Here is a 24,115-nt window from a genome sequence, read left to right on the forward strand (position 1 = left end):
CCTTCATCTGGATGTGCAGCTAAAGAGCTGAAAGACTTCATCTGTCCTGGGTCCGTTGGGGATGTCCCTGACAGCCCTTCTTCCAGAAGCAATTCTGTGACAAGCTAATTGACCCATGGCTGGGACCCTGACAGGTGCTTCTATTCAGGGTCATAGAAGAACTGGGAACAAGAGTGGCTAAGATGTGGTTCCACCCTCCTCGAAACCCAGGTAGTCTCAAACCAAAGCCCCATTATTAGATGCAGTTTAAAGCCATGCTCAGAGAAAACACTGCTGTATGTGTATATAAGCAACGGAGCACAAATGAGGAAAGCTGGGCATAAAAAGAGAGGAGGCTGCACTGATAAAGAGACGTGTAACTGGTAGAAGGGACAGGAACTGACTGAAGAAGAGACATGAGATCCCAAATCAGAAGGAGGCAGCAGAATTGGGAAATCAAGGACAGAGTGGAAAGATGTGATAAGAAGCTGATGTTGGCATATCAAAGTTGATGATGGAAATGAGATGCAGAGACACAGTGGGCTGGACGAAATGCATCCAATACATGGACATATAAAACAAGACATGAAAAAAAAGATCAATGATATACGAGGGTGGGTGGGTGCTGAAAAGTACCTGGCTTTAAGGGCATCATGAGAGGCCTGGTTGGAGGTCCAACCTTCCAAGTTCTTTTACATGGCTTTGAGAACCTGAAGGACCACTGCAATAAGTGTGTGAATCTGAGACGGAAATATATTCAATAGAATCACAATTAACTGATTCTCCTGTAGTTTCTTTCAACGCTAGAAACTTCTCAGCAGCCCCTTGTACAAACACATATTCACAAAGTCACATGTGTATATATGTGTATACATGTATGTGGATATATATATATGTGGATACACACACACATATACACATACAAAGTGTGTGTTTAAGAACAGTTTGATTCAGCTGCACATGACAGAATTTGATGGGCATGAAAGAGACATCCACCTCATCAGACACTAAGCTCAGATGAGATGAAACATGCTTGACATACTCACAAATCTTTAAGTCTCGTGGAAACGAACCAAACTGTTCTTAAAAATACGTGTAACTTCAACCAAATAAGCTGAATGCTACTTTCTTTTGTTTCTTCACTCACTGGCAACTGTGTACATATACAAATATATCAAGAAAAGGAGGCAGTCAGAATTTTGGATGGTTTTTATTCATTTCAATAATTATTTATTTTGGATACTTATTTATTGAAATAAAGATCCAAAATTCCAACAGCCCCCTTTATCTTAATATAAATATTTAATGTGTACCACATCAAACAACCTATCTATCTATCTATATATATATATATATAAATTCAATAATAGGACGAATTCTTTCACAAGAATTTATCAAGTATGAGGTAAATATATCTATATATATATATATATATATATATATATATATATACACACACACACACATACACACACATGTTGGATTTCTTTCAGTTTCTATTATCAAATTCGGTCACAAGGCATTGAGGCTATAATAGAAGACACTTGTTGAAAGTGCTACACAATGGTATTGAACCCAGAACCATGTGGTTGGGAAGAAAACCTCTTAAACACCCAGCCATCCAAGCTCTTACATGCATGAACACATTATATATATATATATATATATATATATACACAAACACACATGTATGCACACATAAATATATATCTACACATCTTGTCAAACAGTGATGGGGGTGGGAACAAACACAGACACAAAGACACAGCACACACACACACATATATTTTCGACAGGCTTCTTTCAGTTTCCATCTAGCATATCCACTCACAATGCTTTGGTCAGCCTGAAGCCATTGTTGAAAACAGCTGCCCAAGGTGCCACGTTGTGGGACTGAACGTTGGGAAGCAAGCATCTAATCCCCCCCCTACACACATATATGCATACTCATACATGTGTGTGTGTGTTTGTGTGTGTATGACAATTTAAAGGTTACATCTTGCAAGAGGTCTCATTTAGAACAGAGCAGAGCCATGTCCAGAATCATCAGAATTTAGTGTGCAAACAACACATGAAGGATATCAACACATGGCTACAAGTTATTTAATCATCAAGAAGGTACATGGACAGAAGAAAGCCTGAACAGGTACACAACAACTGGTGTCCGTTCAGAGCATGCAATTCATGTATTTGAACATTTGTCTTCAGTTATTCTTTTACTAGCTTCACTCATTTGACTGTGGCCATGCTGGAGCACTGCCTTAAAGGGTTTTTGTAGCTGAAGAAATCGACCCCAGGACTTATTCTTTGTAAGCCCAGTACTTATTCTGTTCATCTCTTTTGCCAAACTGCTAAGTTATGGGGGATGTAAACACACCAACATTGGTTTTTCAAGTGATAGTGGTGGAGAGACAACTACAGCCACAGAGACACACACACACACATATACATATACACATTTATATATATATATATATATACATATATATATATATATATATATATATATATACACAATGGGTTTCTTTCAGTTTCTGTCTACCATATCCTCTCACAATGCTTTGGTTGACCCAAGTCTATAGTAGAAGACACCCACCCAAGGTGCCATGCAGTGGGACTGATCCCAGAACCATGTTGTTGGGAAGCAAACTTCTTACCACATAATCACACCTGTGCTTATTTTTAAATATATAAAATCAGGTTGGTGCAAAGCTAATGGCCGATTTTAAGGTCCCTATTAAAAATGAAAAAGCCCATGATTAAGATAATATTTATTCATTAACATAATTTCTGTTGCATTCTAGAACTTCATCCCATCTGTCAATAAGCTTATAAATGCCATACTTGTAAGATTCTTTAGGTTTTGATGCAAAATATGCATCCAACTCAAACCTCTTCCTTTGATGTCAACCTAAGACCATTCAAATGGTTCTGTAGCCCCCGAAACAAGCAATAATCAGAAGCAGCAAGGTCTGGAGAATACAGACGATGAAGCAATATTTCCCAACCAAGCTCTTCCAAGAGATCTTTGGTCAGTCGAACTGTGTGAGGACGGGCATTATCATGGTGGAAGATGACACCGTTTCTGTCGACTAAGCAGGGTCACTTTCTGTTCAAAGCTGCTTTCAAATGATGACGTTGACCACAGTAGAGATGAGCAGTAATTGTTTGATTGTTGTCTAACAGTTTGTAATGGACAATTCCCTCAGTATCCCACCATACACTCAACATGATCTTCCTTGGATGATGTCCTTCTCTTGGTTGTTGAACAGGTCATCCTCCTCACCCGATCCATGATCGGTGGTGTTTAATGTTATGGTGAAGGATCCACTTCTCATCACCTGTAACAAGCCTTCCTAAAAATGGTTCCTTAAGGTGTTGTGAAAGCAATGACTGACATTGCAGATTCTCTGGAGACAGTTTGTGCGGGATCCATTTTCCAACCACTGAAACCCTTCGGATCCTTTTCACTTTGCATAGAGCATGTGTATGGGCTATGTTAAACTGTTCTGCAAGTTCTCTGCAAGTAGTGGTTGAATTCTCTGTGACAACAGCTTCCAACTCTTCGGAATCAACTTGTTTTGAACGACCTTCTTTTGGCTCATCTTTCAAACTCAGATCCTCTCTTCTGAAGCGAGAAAACCATTTCCTGCAAATTCTTTCACTCATTACATAATCCCCATAAATTCTCTGAAGTTCCTTTGATGCTGTGCTTTGCATTGACACCTTTATGAAGCTCATTGAGTAAAACATGTTTGCTGTGATCCTTAGAAGGGGTGCACATGGGGGCAAATATAGCAGAAGATTATGGCCAACACAATCAGAATCTCAAAGAAAAATGTATAAATCATTCATTGTGATATTCATCAAACATTGCAAGAGGCACATTTTTTGAAAATACTATCTAAAAGTGATTTCTAAAAAATTGGCCATTACCTTTGCACCAACCTGATATAAATCCGATGTTCTTAACCAATTCCAGTTGTTTGTTCATCCTTTCTTTCTACTGCTGAGATGTTTAGGGTCTACCAGGATTCATCGCTGAGATGCTTAAAATATCTGTCTGAAGGGGATATATGGCCCAGTCAGCCATGTGGTTAATTAGGTTGTCCATGTGGGAATCATACCTAATCACTGGTGTAGTGAGTCTAGGATATCTCCCCCCCCCCCGCCATGGACAATTTCCTATGAGGAGAACAAGATGATGATTTAAAACTTCTTAATATATTGGAGAGGGTTAGGTGGGGTATTTGTCCTAGGGAGTAGTTGTTGTTGGGGGTAATTGTCTTCAGGGGTGGGGATAATTGTCCTGATACAAGTGTAGCAGTATCATGGTCAACTGTTACATAGGTAAAGATGACACCTAAGGCAGAATTAATTACCAAAATATCAAATTCCTGGGCCAGGTAATGAAATTTACAGAGAGGGACATCGCTCAACTAATTAGAAAGAGAATTAGTCTTGATGAGATGCAGTTTGGTTTTGTGCCAGTGGAAAGCAGTATTAATGCTGTCTTCCTGGTTTTAACTGCAGGAGAAGCATTGAGCCAAGAATAAAGCTCTCTACCTGGATTGTCTTGACATGAGAAAGCCCTTGACAGAGTCCTCTGTACTAGGGATAGATAGATGAGTGGCTGGTGAGAGCTGTACAAGGCATATATTGGGATGCTGTCAGTAAGGTCAAAGTTGGCAAGAAGTATAGAAATGAAATTAGTGTACAGATAAGAGTTCATGAAGGATTGGCTTTCAGCCCTCTCCTGTTTATCATAGGCCTCTAGGTCATGACAGAGGAATTTAAGACTGGCTGCCCTTGGAAGCTTCTCTATGCTGACAACCAGAACTAGAAAAGAAAATTCAGGGGTGGAAGCAAGGTCCAGACCAAAGTCCTAGTAAGTTGGAAAACAGACAAATTATTCATCTCTTCAGGGAGATGGCCCTGCTCAGTATATAGAGAATTTGCATGCAGAAATTCCATATGGTATACCCTGTGCTCGCTATGGACGCATAAGAGATGCAGCAATATTAAAAGAAGATTAACAAAGTAGTCTCTGTGTGTGATAGATGTGTAGGTACAATAAACATTAAGAATCTACAGAAAATAGACTTCCTCAAATGTCCAGTGGGAGATCCTTAGTTGCAGTAAATAGCTTCTGTTAATTAGGTGATCAAATTAGCAGTGGAGGATGAAGCTTTGAAAATATAGTTGCTAGAATAAGAATGAACTGGGTAACGTTTAGATTGCTACTACTTTTGAGGTTAACAAAGGGCCTCTCTCTCAGTTAAAACGTAGGTTGTCCTATACCTGTGTATGAACAGCTGTGCTACGTAACAGTGGAACATGGGCTGTGACTGCAGAGGACAAGTGAAGGCTTGAAAGAAATAAAGCCAGCATGCTCTGCTGGAGGGGTAATGTCAATGTGCATGTACAACAGAGTATAAGTGATTTAAGAGAAACATTGGGTATAAGAGGCATCAGATGTAGTGTGCAAAAGAGAAGACTCTGCTGGTCTTGTCATGCATGTGGATGAAGAGAGCCACATAAAGATGTGCCAATCTCTAATATTGAGGGAGCCTGTGGAAGGGGTAGACCCTGGAAGATGTGAGACGAAATGATGAGAAAGGATCTTCAGATGTTGGAGATAGAGTCTGCCAATATCACTGTTTCTGCAGAAATTTCGAATTGATGTCAGGACCTAGCAGGTTATAATATCCACAGATTAGATTTGCTCTATCGACCAGTTAAGTATGCCAAATGTTGGCATCAGCAGGGGCAACGCAAAGACAAATCGTAGTCGACCGACGACGACGTGAACGGTGATGATGATGATGATGGTTGTGGTGGTGATGATGATGATGATGATGGTTGTGGTAATGATGATGATGATGGTTATGGTGATGATGATGATGATGATGATGGTTGTGGTGATGATGATGATGATGTAGACTGTCAAATGTACGAATGGAAAATATTTCAAGAGCAAAAAAAAAAAAAATCCAGTCAAATTGAAATTAGTCAAGGGATAGAAATCCCGTGAAAAACCAGAGTATTTCCCCCTTATCTGATAAAGTTACATGGAATCCCCTAAGAAAGTTTGTATGTGGACAAACAAATGTTTAAAAATAGCAGTCACACATTTTCGAAATCCGTCAATTTTTTTTATAATAGGAAAAACACCATTTAACAAACACACACACACACACACACACACACACACGTACACACACACACACATGGGTGCAGGCGTGTTACTGCGTGACACCACAAACAAGTATTTTCTATTATAACTTCAGACGGACCAAAGTCTCAGAAACTAAAAGTAGACCGTTGTACATGTATATATACAGGGTGTCCCCCGCCCTCCAAATGCATATACACTTTAGATAATTGTAAAGTAGGTGTTTATTAAAATACATTTCGTTTTCAAAATTTAATTAAACCTACAGACATTATTTTATTGTTTTGTCAACAACTGTTTTCAAACTGACGTCCGTTCTGGTCCAGGCACTGCTGACAACGCGAAGCAATGGCATCGCAAACATCAGGAAACAATTCGTTTGGTATTTGTGTGCATTCTCGTCCAATGGCTGCTCTCAAATTAGCGACTTTTGCAGGTTTCATAGCGTAGACTTTGTCTTTTAGGTATCCCCATAAAAAAAGTCTAGTGGTGCGAGGTCTGGTGAACGCGGAGGGTATTCAAAGAAACCCCTTCGTCTAATCCACCTGTTTAGCAAGATCTCATCAAGGAAGGATCTAACATCACGATGGTAGTGTGGGGGTGCCCCATCTTGCTGAAAACAAAACTCTGGCACTATCATGCTATTAGCTGTCAGAAGTGAAAGTGCTCACTGCTAGTGAAGTATCTGTCTGTCTGCCTGCATGCCTGTTGCTGGTTTGAGTCGATTATTTGGCTACTGACAGCTAATACCATGACTGGCCGGAGCGAGCTATATGTCTGTCTGTCTGTCTCTCTATCTATCTATCTATCTATTACTCGAAAGTTCGCGCGTCCGCGCTAGCTAGTCGTGAGTGGTCGATCCTATTATTTTTAAACTTCAAACTTCATTTGTTTTCTATTTTGATAAATTCTCTCTGTTGAAAATTATATTTTTATATTTTAAATAATTTGCAATTTCAGGAAATATGTTTTTATATTAAATTTGTGTTTTCTACTCACGACTAGCTAGCGCGGACGCGCGAACTTTCGAGTAATAGATAGATAGATAGATAGAGAGAGAGAGACAGACAGACATATAGCTCGCTCCGGCCAGTCATGGTATTAGCTGTCAGTAGTAGCCAAAGAATCGACAGGCCAGCAACAGGCAGACAGGCAGACAGACAGATACTTCACTAGCAGTGAGCACTTTCACTTCTGACAGCTAATAGCATGATAGTTCCGAAAATTTTTGAATCTAGCGTTAGCAGGGAAAATAAACTTTTATTTAGCATTTTTCTCTGATCATGACATTTCCACAATGGTTACTCCTTTAACTTCTTTTCCCTCCTTTTCTACTTCCGTTAATATATCTTACAGCCAAATTTTAGCACTATCGGCTATTGTTGAATTTTTCTTTCACTTGAAACTGCAAATGAAAGTTTATCGAGTTATGAATTTTTCCTGTTCCCCACCCCCGTCTGGTGGGAGGAGGGGGAGAAGATAACTCATGTCAGCACCTGAACTCACTACACAATAATGTAAATATATTGCAAAGAATGAAAAGCAAGACTTCCTTTTGTACCCCCCACCCCCCCCAAAAAAAACACACACCTCGGTTACGGAGAATACAAATCTGCAAAAAAAAAAAACTGGCAAAAATCGGCATTTTGAAATTATCAGCCCCCCCCCCCCCCTAAATCCTTCATTTTAAACTATGCGGAAAAATATTGTCAACAACAATATGTGTGCCATACAATCCAGTTTGTAAAAAACATTCCAGTAATAAATAGAAAGTATCCCAACAGCATTGCATATTTGCTATAGATGTAATGAGAGGCGCCCATGATATCAAAGACAAGAAATTGAACCATAATTGATTATACCTACAAACATTGTTTAACTTTTAAGAATTCCTCTAGAATTAATATGGAGGATATTTATCACTCTGACATTTCTAACACAACTGCTTTTGCCAATATAGATACAGTTACACAGACCGATAGAAATGAGAAACTTGTAGACAAAAATGTTCCTGAATATCACTGTGAAAGTTGTAAGAAGATATTTTCTTCAGAACATGAAGTCTTCATGCACAAAGAAATACATAGTAAGAAAATGCCCCATCATTGTGATGCATGTGAGAAAGCTTTTGTCAGTAACAGTGCTTTGAGAAAACACAAAAGAATTCACGCTGGAGAAAAACAGTTTTACTGTGAAATTTGTGAGAAATATTTTCTCAAGAACAGTGATTTAACAAAACACAAACGAATCCACACTGGAGAGAAACGTTTACAATCACTAAGCTTTTACTTGCCAAAATATGACAAGAGAAAAAATAGCTTTGGCTGTTGTTTCTTCAGGTATTGCTGCTACTTTACTCCCAGGAGGAGGAACAGCTCACTCTACTTTCAAATTCTCCTCAAATATAACTCACATTGAAATACCAGTTTATAATATTAGCAAAACATCTGGGATGGGACAAATGCTAAAGAAGTATCATCTCATTATTTGGGATGAATGTATGATGGCCAACAAAAGGTCTTTAGAAGCTCTGAATCGAAACTTGCAAGATTTAAGTGATTCTAAATTGTTAATGGACAGAGTTACCACTGTACTCTCAGGACACTAAGGCAGATGAGTTAACAGCATGCTTGAAGTCCCATTTGTGGAGACATGTAACAAAAATGAGCCTAAGAACATGAGAGCCATTCTTTTGGGCGATGATTTGTTTGAAGAATTTGCTCAAAATTTATAGGTGCCCTTAGATGAAAATAATTTAGATATATCTCTAATTAGTATATCAGTTTCATCTCTCGATGAACTAATAACAAATGTTTTTCTAAATTTTCAAGACCACCAAAATAACCATAAGCACTTAGGTAAAAGAACAATACTTGCGCCAAAAAATATCACTGTCAACACAATAAACTCTAAGTTATTGGACTGCATTTTAGGAAATACACAGACTTACAAATTTATAGATTCAGTTCCAGATCCTGCAAAGGCTGTCAATTATCCTGTAGAATTCTTAAATTCTTTGAGATCTTCTGGGCTTCCACCACACCGACTTCCTTTAAAGGTAGGAGCCATCATCATGCTACTATGGAATCTTGATCAACCTTGGTTGTGTAATGGCACTAGACTGGTGGTTAAAAGATTAATGCCTCGTATTACTTGGGCTACTATTTTGACTGGGTGTTCTACAGGGGAAGAGGCACTTACACCAAGAATACCTTTGATTCCATCTGACACAGAAATACATTTTGTATTCAAAAGGCTATAATTTCCAGTGAAACTTAGCTTTGCTATGTCTATAAATAAATCACAGGAGCAATTGTTATCTGTTGCTGGACTACAACTTGAAGAAAATTGTTTTTCTCATGGGCAACTGAATGTAGCATATACAAGAGGTGGCAGTCCATGTAATCTTTTAATGTACAGGGGTTGGACAAAATAATGGAAACAGCTAGCATTATGATTTTGAAATATCTATTAAAGCATCAAAATCTTGTTTATTTTAATGTTTTTTTTTATTTATTATTAGTGTTGCTTAATATGTTTTTTAAAATTGCTGTGTCTCTTCAGATATCATTAGGAAAAGGTAATTAACATTCATCAAAGTGACAGGTCTATTGGACTTTCAAAGAGGTCAAATTGTTGGTGCTTGTATAGCAAGCACTAGTGTAACGAAAACAGCCAAAATGTTTGGTGTATCAAGAAGGTATTGTCTTGAAAGTAATGATAGCCTTTGAGAAAGAGGGAAAACCTCCTCATCGAAACAAAACTCTGGAAGAAAACTAAAACTTTCAGATATGTTTAGCCCCTTGTGGGCAATAAAGAAATAAGAAAATATACTGCTTTTTTATAAATATAAACAAACAAACATTTGTTTTTATTAGAAGTGTCGAAATGTGTATTGTACAATACAAATAAGAAATAATATTTTTTTCAAATGCAGCAATGCCATTAGAACAGCAGATATTGTGGGTAAATTACCCTTACAAGGCAGAAAAAATTTGTCAACAAACAGCCTTGAGACTAGAATCCACATTCCCCAAGACTCCAGTTGAGCGCTTTACCATTAAGCTAAACTTCCACTGACAAATTCATCTGCCGATTTAGATGCTAAATAGCTTATTGACTAACCATGTGTGTATAAATATAAAACAAACTTGTTTTTATACTGCTTTATTTTTATTGTACAAATAAAATTTTTCCTTTTTCTCTTTGATATAATTTAGTCATTTTATGAATGTCTTTACAATATACTCTTGATGTGCCATTTTAAAAAAATAAGGTACAAAAAAAATTTCATTGGAATGAGATAGTCAAAGAGTAATTGTAAAACCCTACTGTGCACATGCAGAGATTTTCATATTTGTGATAATGTAAGTGTTCCTAACATGACCATCAATCTTTTCAAATTCAAATTTCAACTTGAGTAGGGATAACTTGAATGAAAATTAAATGTGCTGGTGCCATGTAAAATGCACTCATGCAGATGTCACATATGGTAGCTTGTAAAAAGCAACCAACACACTGTAAAGTGGTTGGCATTAGGAGGGGTATCCAACCATTGAAATTATGCCAAAACAAACAAATGGAGTCTGGTGTAGGTCTCCAGCTTGTTGGCTTCTGTCAAACAGTCCAACCCATACCAACATGGAAATCACATTAAATGATAATGGTTGCAGTTTATGGAGGCACAGGTAACAGGACCTTGGGTAAGTGTCTTCTATTATAGCCCTAGGCTTACCAAAACCTTGTGAGTGGATATGGTAGACAGAGATGAAATAAGTCCATTATATATATATATATATATATATATATATATATATATTAAATTCAAATTACGACAAACGTAAATAAACAAACGAAGTTTGCTTTTAGAAGTGTTGAGATGTCTTCAGAAAGTTAAATGATTTTTTAAAAATTCTCAATCGCAGAATAATGCTAATAATATAGCCTGAACAGGATAAACTACCCCTATTTTGCAGAGAAAAGTGTAGGTGGTTAGCTGTGGACTCGAACTCACATCACTGTGATTACATGTCACGATGCTTTGACCGATTAAGCTAAACTACCCACTACAAATTCCTCTGCAAATTAAGATATATAAATCTCACTTTATGAGACGCTCTACCTACACTTTTCTCTGCAAAATAGGGGTAGTTTATCCTGTTCAGGCTATATTATTAGCATTATTCTGCGATTGAGAATTATATATATATATATATATATATATATATATATATATATGTATGTATGTATGTATGTATGTATGTATGTATGTATGTATGTATATATACATATATATACATATATATATATATATATATATATATATATATATATATATATACAAGAATATTTTCCAATTAACGATTCGTATCCAATTAACTAAAGGCTTGGTTTGTTTACGCTTTTCCCTCCGGTTTTTTGTTCTATGTGTGCCATAAATAACGCCATCCGTTTTAGAGAAAAATTTGTAGTTTGGAATCAGTAGTTCTTTGACTGCTATTTCTGCTATATATATATATATATATATATATATATATATATATATATATATATATATATATATATATGTATATGTATATATATATATATATATATATATATATATATATGTGTATGTGAAGGTGAATGGCTCAGTGGTTAGAGTGTTGGGCTCACAATCATGAGGTGGTGAATTCAGTTCCAGGACTGGGCTGTCATGTTCTTGGGCAAGACACTTTATTTCACAGTGCTCCAGTTTGCTCAGCTTTAGAAATGAGTTGTGACATCACTGGTGCCAAGCTGTATAAGCCTTTGCCTTTCCCTTGGATAACATCAGTGGCGTGGAGAGGGGAGGCTGGTATGCATGGGCGACTGCTGGTCTTCCTTAAACAGCGTTGCCCAGACTTGTGTCTTGAGGGGAACTTTCTAAGTTCAATCCCAAGGTCATTCTTGACCAAAGAGGGTCTTTACCCTTTTGTGTATGTATATGTTACAGGTTCCTTGTCTTGGCATTGCATGATAGTTGTAAATGACTGTCACTCTCATGCAAGCAGTGTCCTTCATTTCCAACCTTCTGTGAAAACATGTCTGATCATGAGGAAATATTCTTTTGTACTTTAGGTGCAAGGCCTGAAATTTTTGGGGAGATGGCCAGTCAATCAGATCGACCCCAGTATGCAACTGGTACGGAATTTATTGACCCCGAAAGGATGAAAGGCAAAATTGACCTCAGCAGAATTTGAACTGAGAATGTGAAGACACTTTTTGGCGATGTTGCTTATGTGTATGGATATGAAAGGTCATCAGAGAAGCAAAGTCGAGCATTTGTCAGATTTAAGAAGTTATGAGTCATTCATTATTTAAGTAGATGTAGTGATGTGTGTGTGTTTGTATTGTAACTGTATCTTGTTGCTGTTAAATAAGACTAGGTTGTTGTGTTTCTGTTGAAGTGTTTCAGAGTCTCTAATCATGGAAGTGATGTATGTTGGGTACGAGGTGTCCAGGTTACCTGTAGATAAGTGCTTGTGTAGCAAAGTTCCTAAAAATATTGTAGAGTGTTATCATCTGTGTAGAAGTACGTTTGATTAGAAGGAAAACTGATATTCAGAGAAAGATATCTGAGATGGACTTAACTAAACACTGGGACACACCAAAAGTTGACAGAATGCAGATTAAAGGTTTTATTGTTGACACACACTCGAGTTTGAGGTAAATGGACAGCAAAAGTGAGGTAGGCCGAGGTAGACATGGAGGAGATTGGGAAGGTCGGCTTGAGAAGGGAAGATGCCCAAAACCGGGCAAGATAGTGTGCAGACAGTTGCTATGGCATTGAGATAGATCTGGCTACCCCCATAAACTGGGACAAAACCCAGATTTAAAACCCTGGATGATGATGATGATGATGATCAGCAAGAAATTTCTTATCTGAAAGATTAGAGGCAGGCAACTTTGTCAGAAAGCTTTAATGACATTGTCTTAGGTTTTGATGATGTCAAGTGTAACACTGTTGCTTTTGTTAAAGGGTCTGATACTTCTAATTTTATGTTATGGAAGTTATGCATAGATTATTGAGGAGAGAAAGTGAAAGTAGATGGACTCTGGAGTACGGCTTGCTGCATAGCAGCAATGTCCAAGGTACTTCTGCCTGACTTCGACTGGCCTGCATTTCCCTGATAGTTGTCCGCTACTGATCCAGTTGATGCAAACTTGTCATGGATACGATAAATTGTTAAACGACTTGGTGGGACATGATTTGGAAATCGTTGGCGAGCCAAACACTCCCATCAAGCTTGCAACCATCCTTCTTTGCTCCAATGTGTGTCTGTCAGCCATGGGGAACATCTATCTGTAACAGAACAGAAAAGTGTTAACATAATTTTGACTCACTCTGTATAGTGTATGTGTTTATTTGGCAAAAAAAAAAAAAAAAATGACCGTCCCGAAATACAACAACATTTATTATAAATTTTCGAAAATAATAACTGCGATATTTGGTATCAGCATGCAAAAAACAAAAAGAAAAAACTATATCAAAAGTACATTAGAACATCTTTTTGAAAATTTTCAGAGTAAGATTTGTAGATGGAAGAAAATGAAAAAATCCCAAAAGGATTCTGCTCTTTATTCAAAGCTATCTCTTAGCTTTGCAGTTTTAGTGATGGAAAGTACAGCATCACCACCACATCCTAGTAGTAGTAGTAGTAGTAGTAGTAGTGAAGGCGCTTGGCTCAGTGGTTAGAGCGTTGAGCTTACGATCGTGAGGTTGTGAGTTCGAATCCCGGACCGGGCTGTGTGTTGTATTCTTGAGTAAGACACTTTATTTCATGTTGCTCCAGTTGACTCAGCTGCGACGTCACAGGTGCCAAGCTGTATCGACCTTTGCCTTTCCCTTGGATAACACTGGTGGCGCGGAGAGGGGAGGCCGGTTTGCATGGGCGACAGCTGGTCTTCCATAAACAACCCTGTCCGGACTTGTGCCTGGAAGGGTAACTTTCTAGCTGCAATCCCATGGTCAGTCATGACCGAAGGGGGTCTCAGCACTACTACGCCGTCGTTTGCTGCGCTAGTAATTCCAGTCCAAGTTAGAATTTTGCTCAGTGGTTGCCCCACAAATCCCACTGCAAGCCATTTCGATTGGATTGCACAAAGTATAGAAAAGGAAAAAAAAAAAAAATCAACTTCCAATGGTCTGATTATTAACGTATTTCTGTATATGATAGCTCTGTATGTCTATGGTTATATATCTACCTATATACACCTGTATAAGGATGTGTGTAGATACATAACGGAAATCTGTAAACGAGCCGACTCAGTTCAAAACAAAATAAAATCCCTAATCGCCTTATCAGTTTGGAATAAAAACTAGAGTTCTGAAATATACATGTTTTATCTTTTACTTGTTTCAGTCATTAGACTGTGGCCATGCTGGGGCACCGCCTTGAGGAATTTTTAGTCGAAGGTAGCGATCTCAGTACTTATTTTGGTACTTTTTGGTTATCTCACCCCTTTAAAGCCTGGCACTTATTCTATCGAACTCTTTTGCCGAACTGTTAAGTTATGGGGACGTAAACACACCAACACCGGTTATCAAACGGTGGCTGGGAACACACACAGACACAAAGACACGCACAAATATATAAGACGGGCTTCTTTCAGTTTCTGTCTATCAAATCTATTCACAAGGCTTTGGTCAGCCTGAGGCTATTGTAGAAGACACTTGCCATGCAGTGGAACTGAACCCGGAACCATGTAGCTGGGAAGCAAGCTTCTTACTGCACAGCCATGTCTGATTCTACATCAACAATAATTCATATTTGGTTTTGAATGAAGTTACAACTTGACGGTGTTATAGCAGTAATCAATAAAATAACGAAGTTCAATATTCAATGCATTTCCAACCTTCTTTTTCCTGGTGATTAAGTTTTATTTTAAGTTTTCTTAATTGGGTTGGATATAATTAAAGGAACAAATCGATGTAACTGATGGTGTTTCCGAATGTTAAATTACATTAGAGACTTTTGGCTTACGACACCGGTCTCCCAACATAGGCGCGGAAAAATAGCCAACGACACCGCCTACTTGGTACGTTATTATTAATTAAACTAATGAAGTTATACCGTTTTGTAATTATCACATGTTAAGGTGAGCGTTAATGTTTGTGGATTACATAGGAGCTGGTTTACATGTTTCAGGGCCGGTGTTCCATCACTTTCTGATTAGATATTTCATTTCACCACAAACTACTTTACAGTGTGAAAAGGGTTGTTCCTTATTTTACAAGGGAAATGGATTTTTTCACCAGCAGATGAGGGCATAGCTGTCCTGATCCTCCTTCACATTGTAGTTGGCTTCCATATCGTCAAAAGACAAAACAAAAAAAAAGACATTATTTGGATAACTATCAGAACCTATATTGTCCCACTCTTCTATAATTCATTGTATGCTGAAAGCGCGGCCTCCGTAACGGAGTAAGAGAGAAACTGAAAAAGTTGTAAATGGCAACGAAAGAACTTTGCCCCAAAACAAAAACAAACGACTGACTATTTACTCAACAAGTTAAACAAACGATGGATTATCAGTTGGATAGAATTTTAACCAATTTACTTATAATAAAGGAGTGAAATTTAACTTTTACGTGTGTTATTAATATAGGTGTAATGATTCTCCCAAGACAACAAAATTTGTTTCAACACACGAATTCACGTAAAGAATCTTGAATATCAAATAAAGAAACTAAGTAGATTGTATACCTGATTTGTTTAGCACCTGTATATGTACACACAAGTAGATCTTGACCCCCTCCCCGACACGGAACTTATTTTCTCCAACATTATTATTTCTGGTTTTAGATTATCCTCGCTGATATTTCCACGATAGCTTGTAGCAGAAATATTCCAATTTCATCAGAATCCCTGCAACCAGCCATCCATGAACTTCGTATTTTTTAACCTGCATATCATTCGTCAAACATATATCCACATTTGTTAAAGTTGGAACTGAAATAATTTTGTATGCAAAATTACTTTTGCTACTTGGAAGAGGACCCATTTAGAAGTTAACACTCAAGTAGTAAGTGGAATATATACATACATACATACATATATATATATATATATATATATATATATATATATATATATATATATATATATATATATAATCGGATTTTTTTAATATGCTAGACCACTGGTTTTAATTGATTAATATCAATTTCTACCCTCATTAATACATTTTATATATATATATGACATGTTTTCTACACCTGTGAACAGGGGCCCGTGCTGTTCAACACAGAAACTGAGCCGCGATAGATTATATTCGCAGACATCTCTCAGTTTTTAAGAATTCTCCGAGAATTAATATGGAAGACGTTAATCACCTGGAGTCTTCAAACGCAACTGCTTTTAGTAATATAGATATAGTTACACAGACGGATAGAGATGGGAAACCTTTATGTAGTGGAATGTTTACTAACCAACGATCGTTGTTTGAGAATATTCCTGATTATCACTGTGAGATTTGTAGAAAAACGTTCTCTTCAGAACATGACGTCATTACTCACAAAGAAATGCACAATAGGGGAAAACCCCTTAATTGTGAAATATGTGGGAAATATTTTGCCAAAAACCGCGATTTAACAACACACAAAAGAATCCACACTGGAGAAAAACCTTATCACTGTGAAATATGTGGGAAATCGTTCTCTCATAATTCTAGTCTTGTCATTCACATACGAATACATACTGGAGAAAAGCCGTATCCTTGTGAAATCTGTGGTAAATCGTTCGCTGATAATTCTAGTCTCGTAGCTCACCAAAGAGTACACACTGGAGAAAAACTCTTCACTTGTGAAATATGTGAAAAATCATTTGTCTTCAAAAGTGATTTAAACAGACACAAAAGAAAACACACAGGAGAGAAACCCTATCACTGTGAAATCTGTGAGAAATCATTCTCTGATCATTCTAGTCTCTTAGTTCACCGAAGAATCCACACTGGAGAAAAACCATATCATTGTCAAATATGTGGGGTATCTTTCTCAGTTAATTCTAGTCTTGTACGTCACCGAAAAATTCACACTGGAGAAAAACAGTTCCACTGTGAAGTATGTGGAAAATCCTTTATCTCTAATAGTGATTTAAACAGACACAAAAGAATCCACACTGTAGAGAAAAAACTATCGTTGTGAAATCAGTTTTGTTTAGAACATGATTTAAGAAGACACAAAAGAATATAGACTGGAGAGAAACGCAATTTCATTGTGAACAATGTGGAAAATTATTCATACAGACTTCCTTGTGTTATCTGCAGCTGTAGTCATCCTGATGAAAAGTAATATTAATGTGAAATGTGTGGGAAATGATTTATTAGTAACAACCTTTTAATAAAATTAATCCATATGCACACTGGAAGAAAGCTTTAGTTTTGTCTCTGAAACATGAGAAATTCTCTTGCAAATTTAAATTGGCCAAAGTATTCTGCCTGCCAAATCTGGTCTCTCACACTTACTCTACAATATCATTCTAAAAATAAACATTCACATCATCAAACACTTGAAGCTACAAGATAATTCATGATTAGTTCAAAACAATGTGAATAAATAAGCATTACATTTGACAGAGTAATCAATGTTAAAGGGTTAAACAGTCCACTAACAAGTACACATTGGTGAACAGTTATCCTGGTGTAATATGTTGGTAATAATTCTCATTGAATTCTTGTGGTGTCATCTACCAAACTGTTCTTATTTGAAAGGAACCCATTCACTAAAATGTTTGAGATCCTTATTTGTGAATTGTAAAATAAATCACTAAACAGTGTATATCAATGTGAAATAGGAAAAGCCATTCAATGTGAATAAATGTTGTGACCTACAGCTGAATGAAAACAGGCTGCAAGATAAGGTAATATTTAGAAATGTGTTGGAAATCATTCTCCAAGTTCCAGTGATGTAAATCACTCAGGAGAAAGATCTGTTCACTGTTATTTGTCCTTAAATTTTATTTCAGAGACACAATCACATTAATAAAAATGCAGAAGTAAAACCATATTGGTGTGGGAAATTATTCACAATCCTAAATCATGTTATAAGCAGATATGTACATTTTAAAGTAGAGGTGAAAGGTTCTTTTTATGTTTGTATACTATTGTACTATTAATATGTAATGAATCTAAACATCTGCATATTGTATCTGACTACTTGATCTTTAATATCATTTTTATGCTAATGTGGCATTTCTTTTATTCTGCTTGTTTATATGTGGTCAAGATTATGTAAGTAGATTACCAATTCAATGCCAAGGACAATCTTTTTGCTATGTCACTTGGGCAACATTGGTGAACTTTGATATTCATTTCTAACATGCCTCAAGTTTTAAATTTACTGTTATTTACTTAATGGATTATTAGAGTTGTGAATCTTTGTACCAGTTGTCATGTTTGCAACAATTAACAATACTAAGGTGAAGTCTAATAAACACTTAACTCTAATACTAAGGCATAACTAATTCTATTCAACTCAAATCTGCTTATAGAGAACACTAAATCTGATCTGGTTAAACCAAACTTCCTTGCGTTATGTGGTATCATCATCATCATCATCGTTTAACGTCCGCTTTCCATGCTAGCATGGGTTGGACGATTTGACTGAGGACTGATGAACCAGATGGCTACACCAGGCTCCAATCTGATTTGGCAGAGTTTCTACAGCTGGGTGCCCTTCCTAATGCCAACCACTCAGAGAGTGTAGTGGGTGCTTTTACGTGCCACCCGCACAAGAACCAGTCCAGCGGCACTGGCAACGATCTCGCTCGAAAGTCTTTACACGTGCCAGAAAAGCGATGCTGGACACAGGTGCCATCACAATTTCGCTTTCACTTGCCCCAAGCTGAGTTTCGTGTCCAATGAAGGAGATGACGTTGGCATGGGTGCCAGTCGTCGAATTTAGTTCGATTTCGATTTCACTTGCCTCAACAGGTCTTCGCAAGCGGAGTTTAGTGTCCAATGAAGGAAAGGTATGCATTAGTGGGCTGGCTACACCCCTGGCAGAGGCCTTGGATTTAGGTCTCACTTGGCTTGCTGGGTCTTCTCACGCATCAATAAAATGAAACCAATACATGTTTTATATACTGCAAGAATTCAAGATTGTTCATTTGAAGATTTAAAATGTGTTTTTCAAAATTAATTCAACCTATAGATTTGTCATTTCAGACAAGTTAAACTTTTTGTACTGAAAGCAGAAACAAGCACAAACTTCTTTACTTTTTTGGAATTTTCAGAAAATTTTTCCAATATTTTTCTTCCCCAAGACACATTTAATAGAGAAACAAAAATTTCAAGAAAGGGTGAAAATTTTAGGATTTACAAAATGGGTTGGGAGTTGATGTTATTGTTTAAAATTTAAAAAAAAAAAAATTTTGCATAATCAGATGAATTCCTGTGTGTAGAATAAATTCGCAAAACTTTTCTGAAAATTCCCAAAAGTAAATCGGAATTAAGTAGGAATAAATATTACCTCTCAGAAGTATTGCACACCACCAGCAATGACTATTATTAAGTCACTTAAATAACCAGTTACAGCGTGAAGTGAAATTAATTATAGTAGCAATGTTGAATCATCACGTCCTTTAAGGTTCTGTCTTATATTTCGTCAGAAATGACTTAATTGTCGTAAATTGTGTTGTTTGTGAATCCCACAAGTCAAACCCACTGTTGTCTACCAAGTGTGTCCAAGGCGGCGAGCTGGCAGAAACGTTAGCACGCCAGACGAAATGCTTCATCTGCCGTTACGTTCTGAGTTCAAATTCCGCCGAGGTCGACTTTGCCTTTCATCCTTTCGGGGTCGATAAATTAAGTACCAGTTACACACTGGAGTCGATGTAATCGACTTAATACCTTTGTCTGTCCTTGTTTGTCTCCTCTGTGTTTAGCCCCTTGTGGGCAATAAATAAGTGTGTCCATAATGTTAATATTTATGAATCCTAAAAATCTGACTATAAGGAAATAATTCAAGACATCAGTTGTGCAACAAATGATAATCTGCAGCAGGTTAACTGTAAACTGAATAGACATCTTGTTTAAATACAATTGGAAACTGGTGCAGCTTACTCCATCATTCTGACTTCATAGTTAACAGCTATTAAACATCAAACCTCTTGATAAATGCTGTGGAGGTGGTTCAGAGAACCTTAATTCCAACATCTGTTCACTGTATCACCAACACCAATGTCTATTTGTAATTAGACTAATATCTTTCTTATATTGATTAAAAGCACATGACATACATGGCTAATGTGAATCACCAGGCTGTTTTATCGCTGTTGCGTGTTAAATTTTGGGTTTAGAAGCTCTAACTATGCCACTATAATATCTCAGTTACACAAAAGTAAACAGAATTACTATCTAGCCTTAAAATACATCGTACATATTCAAAGAATATGGTTTAGTGGTAGGGAACGTTTTTATGATATTCTTTTCTGATGGTGGCCATGCTGGAGCACTTTCATTTAGTCAAAGAAATCAACCCCTGGACTTATTCCCCGTAAGCCTGGTGCTTATTCTATCAGTCTCTTCTGCTGAACAGCTATGCTATGGGGATGCAAACACCGGTTGTGAAACAATGGTGGTAAGGGATATATACTTTATTAAAAAGCAGCAAAAATATCACCAAAACTGTTACTTAGAGTTTCATGTTCCTGTTCGTTGGACAGTTTTGTTTAGAACATGTGTATGTATATATATATATATATATATATATATATATATATATATGACTGGCTTCTTTCAGTTTCCGTCTAGCAAATTCACTCACGAGGCTTTGGTCGGCTTGAAGCTATTAATAGAAGACACTTTTTAAAGTATAGAGTTGAATTTCGTGTAGCCACCTGTTGGCAACTTTTCTCCTCCACCCATTTTATAGGGGGTATTGCACATTTTTCTGGGATCTTTTCACAGCTATACCCTGTTGGAAATTTGAATTAGTTTTTGTGTGAAAAAAAAAAAAAAGGAAGGTGAGAGGGGACTTGTTTGTAGAGAAACATTAAACGTGCCTAAAAAAACATAGTCTCTTCTCCCCTCCCCCAACCAAAAGACACGAACTATGAAAGAAGGTGGATAAGTACCGGGAGTGGGGGAAAGAAGAAAGAACTAACAGTTGATCATTCTAGAACTTCCAGAATAAAAATGTAAACACCTGAAAGACTTTCTCTCTATACATTAAATGTCTTTCCCTTTTCATTGTTAAAAGTAATGAAGCTCGAAAAGATTGATTGTATTTCAGTCTTATTGCCCTTATAAATGACAGGCTTTCTTTTCTCTGTCACTTCACTCCTTTTCTCTACAGTCCAGAGAGTAAAGATACTTGGCTCAGTGGTTAGGGGGTTTTGGGCCCACGATCGTAAAGTTATGAGTACGATTCCCTGTGGTGCGCTGTGTTTTTGAGCAAGGTACTCCACTTCAAAGTCGACTTAGGCAGAATTTGATTGCAGAACGTAAAGACGGATGAAACACCACTAAATATTTGCCTGGCGTGCTAACAATTCTGTTTGCCACGATTTTGTGGTTAATAATTATTGCTACTCTAGGCACAGGAACTTGAAAATTTTTGGGTGAAGGGGGCTAGTCGATTACGATTGACTGTTCTTTCTAGCAGATTGAGCGATCAAGTAGAGGCTGACGTTGTTGGCACTCCGCCGCTGATCCGATCAACGGAACAGCCTGCTCGTGAAATTAACGTGCAAGTGGCTGAGCACTCCACAGACATGTGTACCCTAAACGTAGTTCTCGGGGAGATTCAGCGTGACACAGTGTGTGACAAGGCTGACCCTTTGAATTACAGGCACAAAAGAAACACTAAGTAAGAGTGAGAGAAAGTTGTGGAAGAGTACAACAGGGTTCGCCACCATCCCCTGCCGGAGCCTCGTGGAACTTTAGATGTTTTCGCTCAATAAACACACACAACGCCCGGTCTGGGAATCGAAACCGCGAGTCCGCTGCCCTAACCACTAGGCCATTGCGCCTCCACTGATGCTCCAATACCAATAGGGTAAATATGCACACAACTAAAATCTTTGTTCATCGTATCCATAGAAGATAGAATAGAGTTATGTCCCTTGCATCTATCACAACCATTTCCTCTAGTGTTAATATAGTTAACTTATATCTTCTCGTCTATATGACAAATCTTGGAAGGTGAGCAGCAAAATCTTCGAAACACACCCTATCAACTTAATAGAGAAAAATGAACTCATTAAGTTATGTAGTCCTAGCTGTTCTGTGCTCATTATCTCAGACATCGTGCCTGGATCATAAAGTTTGGTTGCTTAGTCCCAGGCCGGTACCTTTAGTCTCAGACAGGTCCATGATCAACGGTAGCCATTCCACATATTTTTTTTTTTTATCAGGGGGAAGACTAAATTACCCTAAGTATCCTTTATTTCAGATAGTAGGGTGTGAATTAAGTGATATTTGACTGTTCTTTCTAGCAGATTGAGCGATCAAGAAGAGGTTGACGTATTGCTCTGAAAAAGATATTCTTTAACACATTTCGAGTTCAAATCCCACCGGATCTAACTTTTAGCCTTATGGAGCCAACAAAAACATGTAATTGTTGTTATTGTTTAACTCCAGGTAGGACCCGATTGAGAAGATTTATGACGAAAGATATTCGAGGTTTTGTTTTGTCTTTAGAGATAACATCTCTAGTACTAAGCTGACAAAATGCCTTGCAGTATTTGATACAGTTTTATACGTTCTGAAATTGAAATCCTACTGATAACAGCAGTGGTTTTCATCCTTCTGGGTTTCAATAAGAAAAGGTATCCGTTCAGGGTGACAGACAGGTGTAATTATTAAAATGGTAAGTAGAACGCTTTGGCAAGAGTTCAGACAGGTGTAGTCAAACCTGACTGTATGCAGGCAGTAAGGTGATGTCTTTGAACAACTACCCAACGTGAGGTAACAACAGGTAATTATTTTTGTTTCTTAGCAGGAAAAACCCAGGAGAAGAATATTACTTTTATGAAGGAGGTCACCAGGAGTCGTCGTTCATCGACCTGGTGGTTCAATAACGAAGTATCATGGACTACATTTAACTTGGATTTCATATTTCGTGATCGATCGACACGATGGAGGTAGCATTAAATTGCCCTCAAATCACGACAGTAGTAAAAGACATTGTATAATGTTATCTTAGATACACTATAAGTATAAATGGTGGACATGACTGGAACACCTGTGGTCATATGCCAGCTCAATCATTGCTATCTTAGGGTGGAGAAATAAAAATAACATATCGTCACAAACTGGTTTTTGCCACTATTTCTAACAAGTACTGGGAGCCATAGCATCGATTAAAGCCCTCCATAGTGGTGTCCATAACTTAATCAGACCTTAAGTTCTTGGACATGTTTAACAGAGGTATCTGGGTTATTTCACTAACCAGTTCCGGAAAACCTGGATAAATAAATAGTTAGGGACATTGCCCTTTGTACTCCGACTAAACTGAAAAACAAAATTCTGCCGCGATCAACTTTTTCTTTCTTACTTTATTGTATTCGGGGTCGATCCAATAAAGTATCAGTTGAATATCGAAATCGATTTTCTCGACTGTTCTCAACTTGATAAATAATTTGAGACTTTGTCCGTATGTTACAAGTAATGACTACTTTTCTTTTGTCGATAAAGAAATATTTTCAATGCAATGAACCAACCAAAATTTTTGTAGATTTTATAAATTCACGAATCGAAACATTTTGTAGATTTTTCAAAATATTCTTTTATGATATTCTTTTTCTTCATTCGAGAAATTTAAAGGGAAGTAATAAAGTTTGTAGAATCTATTACCTCCCTTTATTCGCAAACGCTTTTATAGTTCTATTATGACGTCACAATTTGCTACCGATTTTCTTTAGGTTTTGACTTTTCCCTCATATTATAAATGCTTCGGCAGACTCCAGCGTTGGATTTATAGACAGTCTCTTGTCC

General features: G+C 37.3%; 3 protein-coding genes and 1 long non-coding RNA gene across 4 annotated transcripts in view; 2 read left to right on the forward strand and 2 right to left on the reverse strand.

Annotated features, from left to right (window-relative positions):
- The window catches only part of LOC149130476 (uncharacterized), a 154,526-nt gene that overhangs the window by 20,522 nt on the left and 109,889 nt on the right, over positions 1 to 24,115 (reverse strand). The window lies entirely within an intron of this gene.
- The window catches only part of LOC106870251 (adhesion G protein-coupled receptor G6), a 146,373-nt gene that overhangs the window by 20,426 nt on the left and 101,832 nt on the right, over positions 1 to 24,115 (forward strand). The gene's annotated exons all lie outside the window — the stretch shown is intronic.
- Positions 12,805 to 23,781, reverse strand: LOC149130477 (uncharacterized). Its single transcript, XR_016238887.1, has 2 exons — positions 19,647 to 23,781; positions 12,805 to 13,478 (listed from the first exon to the last, which is right to left on the reverse strand). It is a non-coding gene; the product is annotated as an uncharacterized LOC149130477 (long non-coding RNA).
- LOC149130478 (uncharacterized) lies at positions 16,283 to 19,384 on the forward strand. The gene has a single exon (XM_089344854.1). It carries the CDS (start codon positions 16,494 to 16,496, stop codon positions 17,319 to 17,321), a length of 828 nt encoding a protein of 275 aa, XP_089200980.1. The 5' UTR covers positions 16,283 to 16,493; the 3' UTR covers positions 17,322 to 19,384.

The sequence above is a fragment of the Octopus bimaculoides genome, chromosome 28 (assembly GCF_046866305.1).
Source record: "Octopus bimaculoides isolate indiv1 chromosome 28, ASM4686630v1, whole genome shotgun sequence".
In the NCBI taxonomy this organism is placed as follows: domain Eukaryota; kingdom Metazoa; phylum Mollusca; class Cephalopoda; order Octopoda; family Octopodidae; genus Octopus; species Octopus bimaculoides.

Bases quoted from the DNA above. Each gene is read 5' to 3' on its own strand.
- LOC149130478 (XM_089344854.1), top strand. From the start codon at position 16,494: ATGGAAGACGTTAATCACCTGGAGTCTTCAAACGCAACTGCTTTTAGT.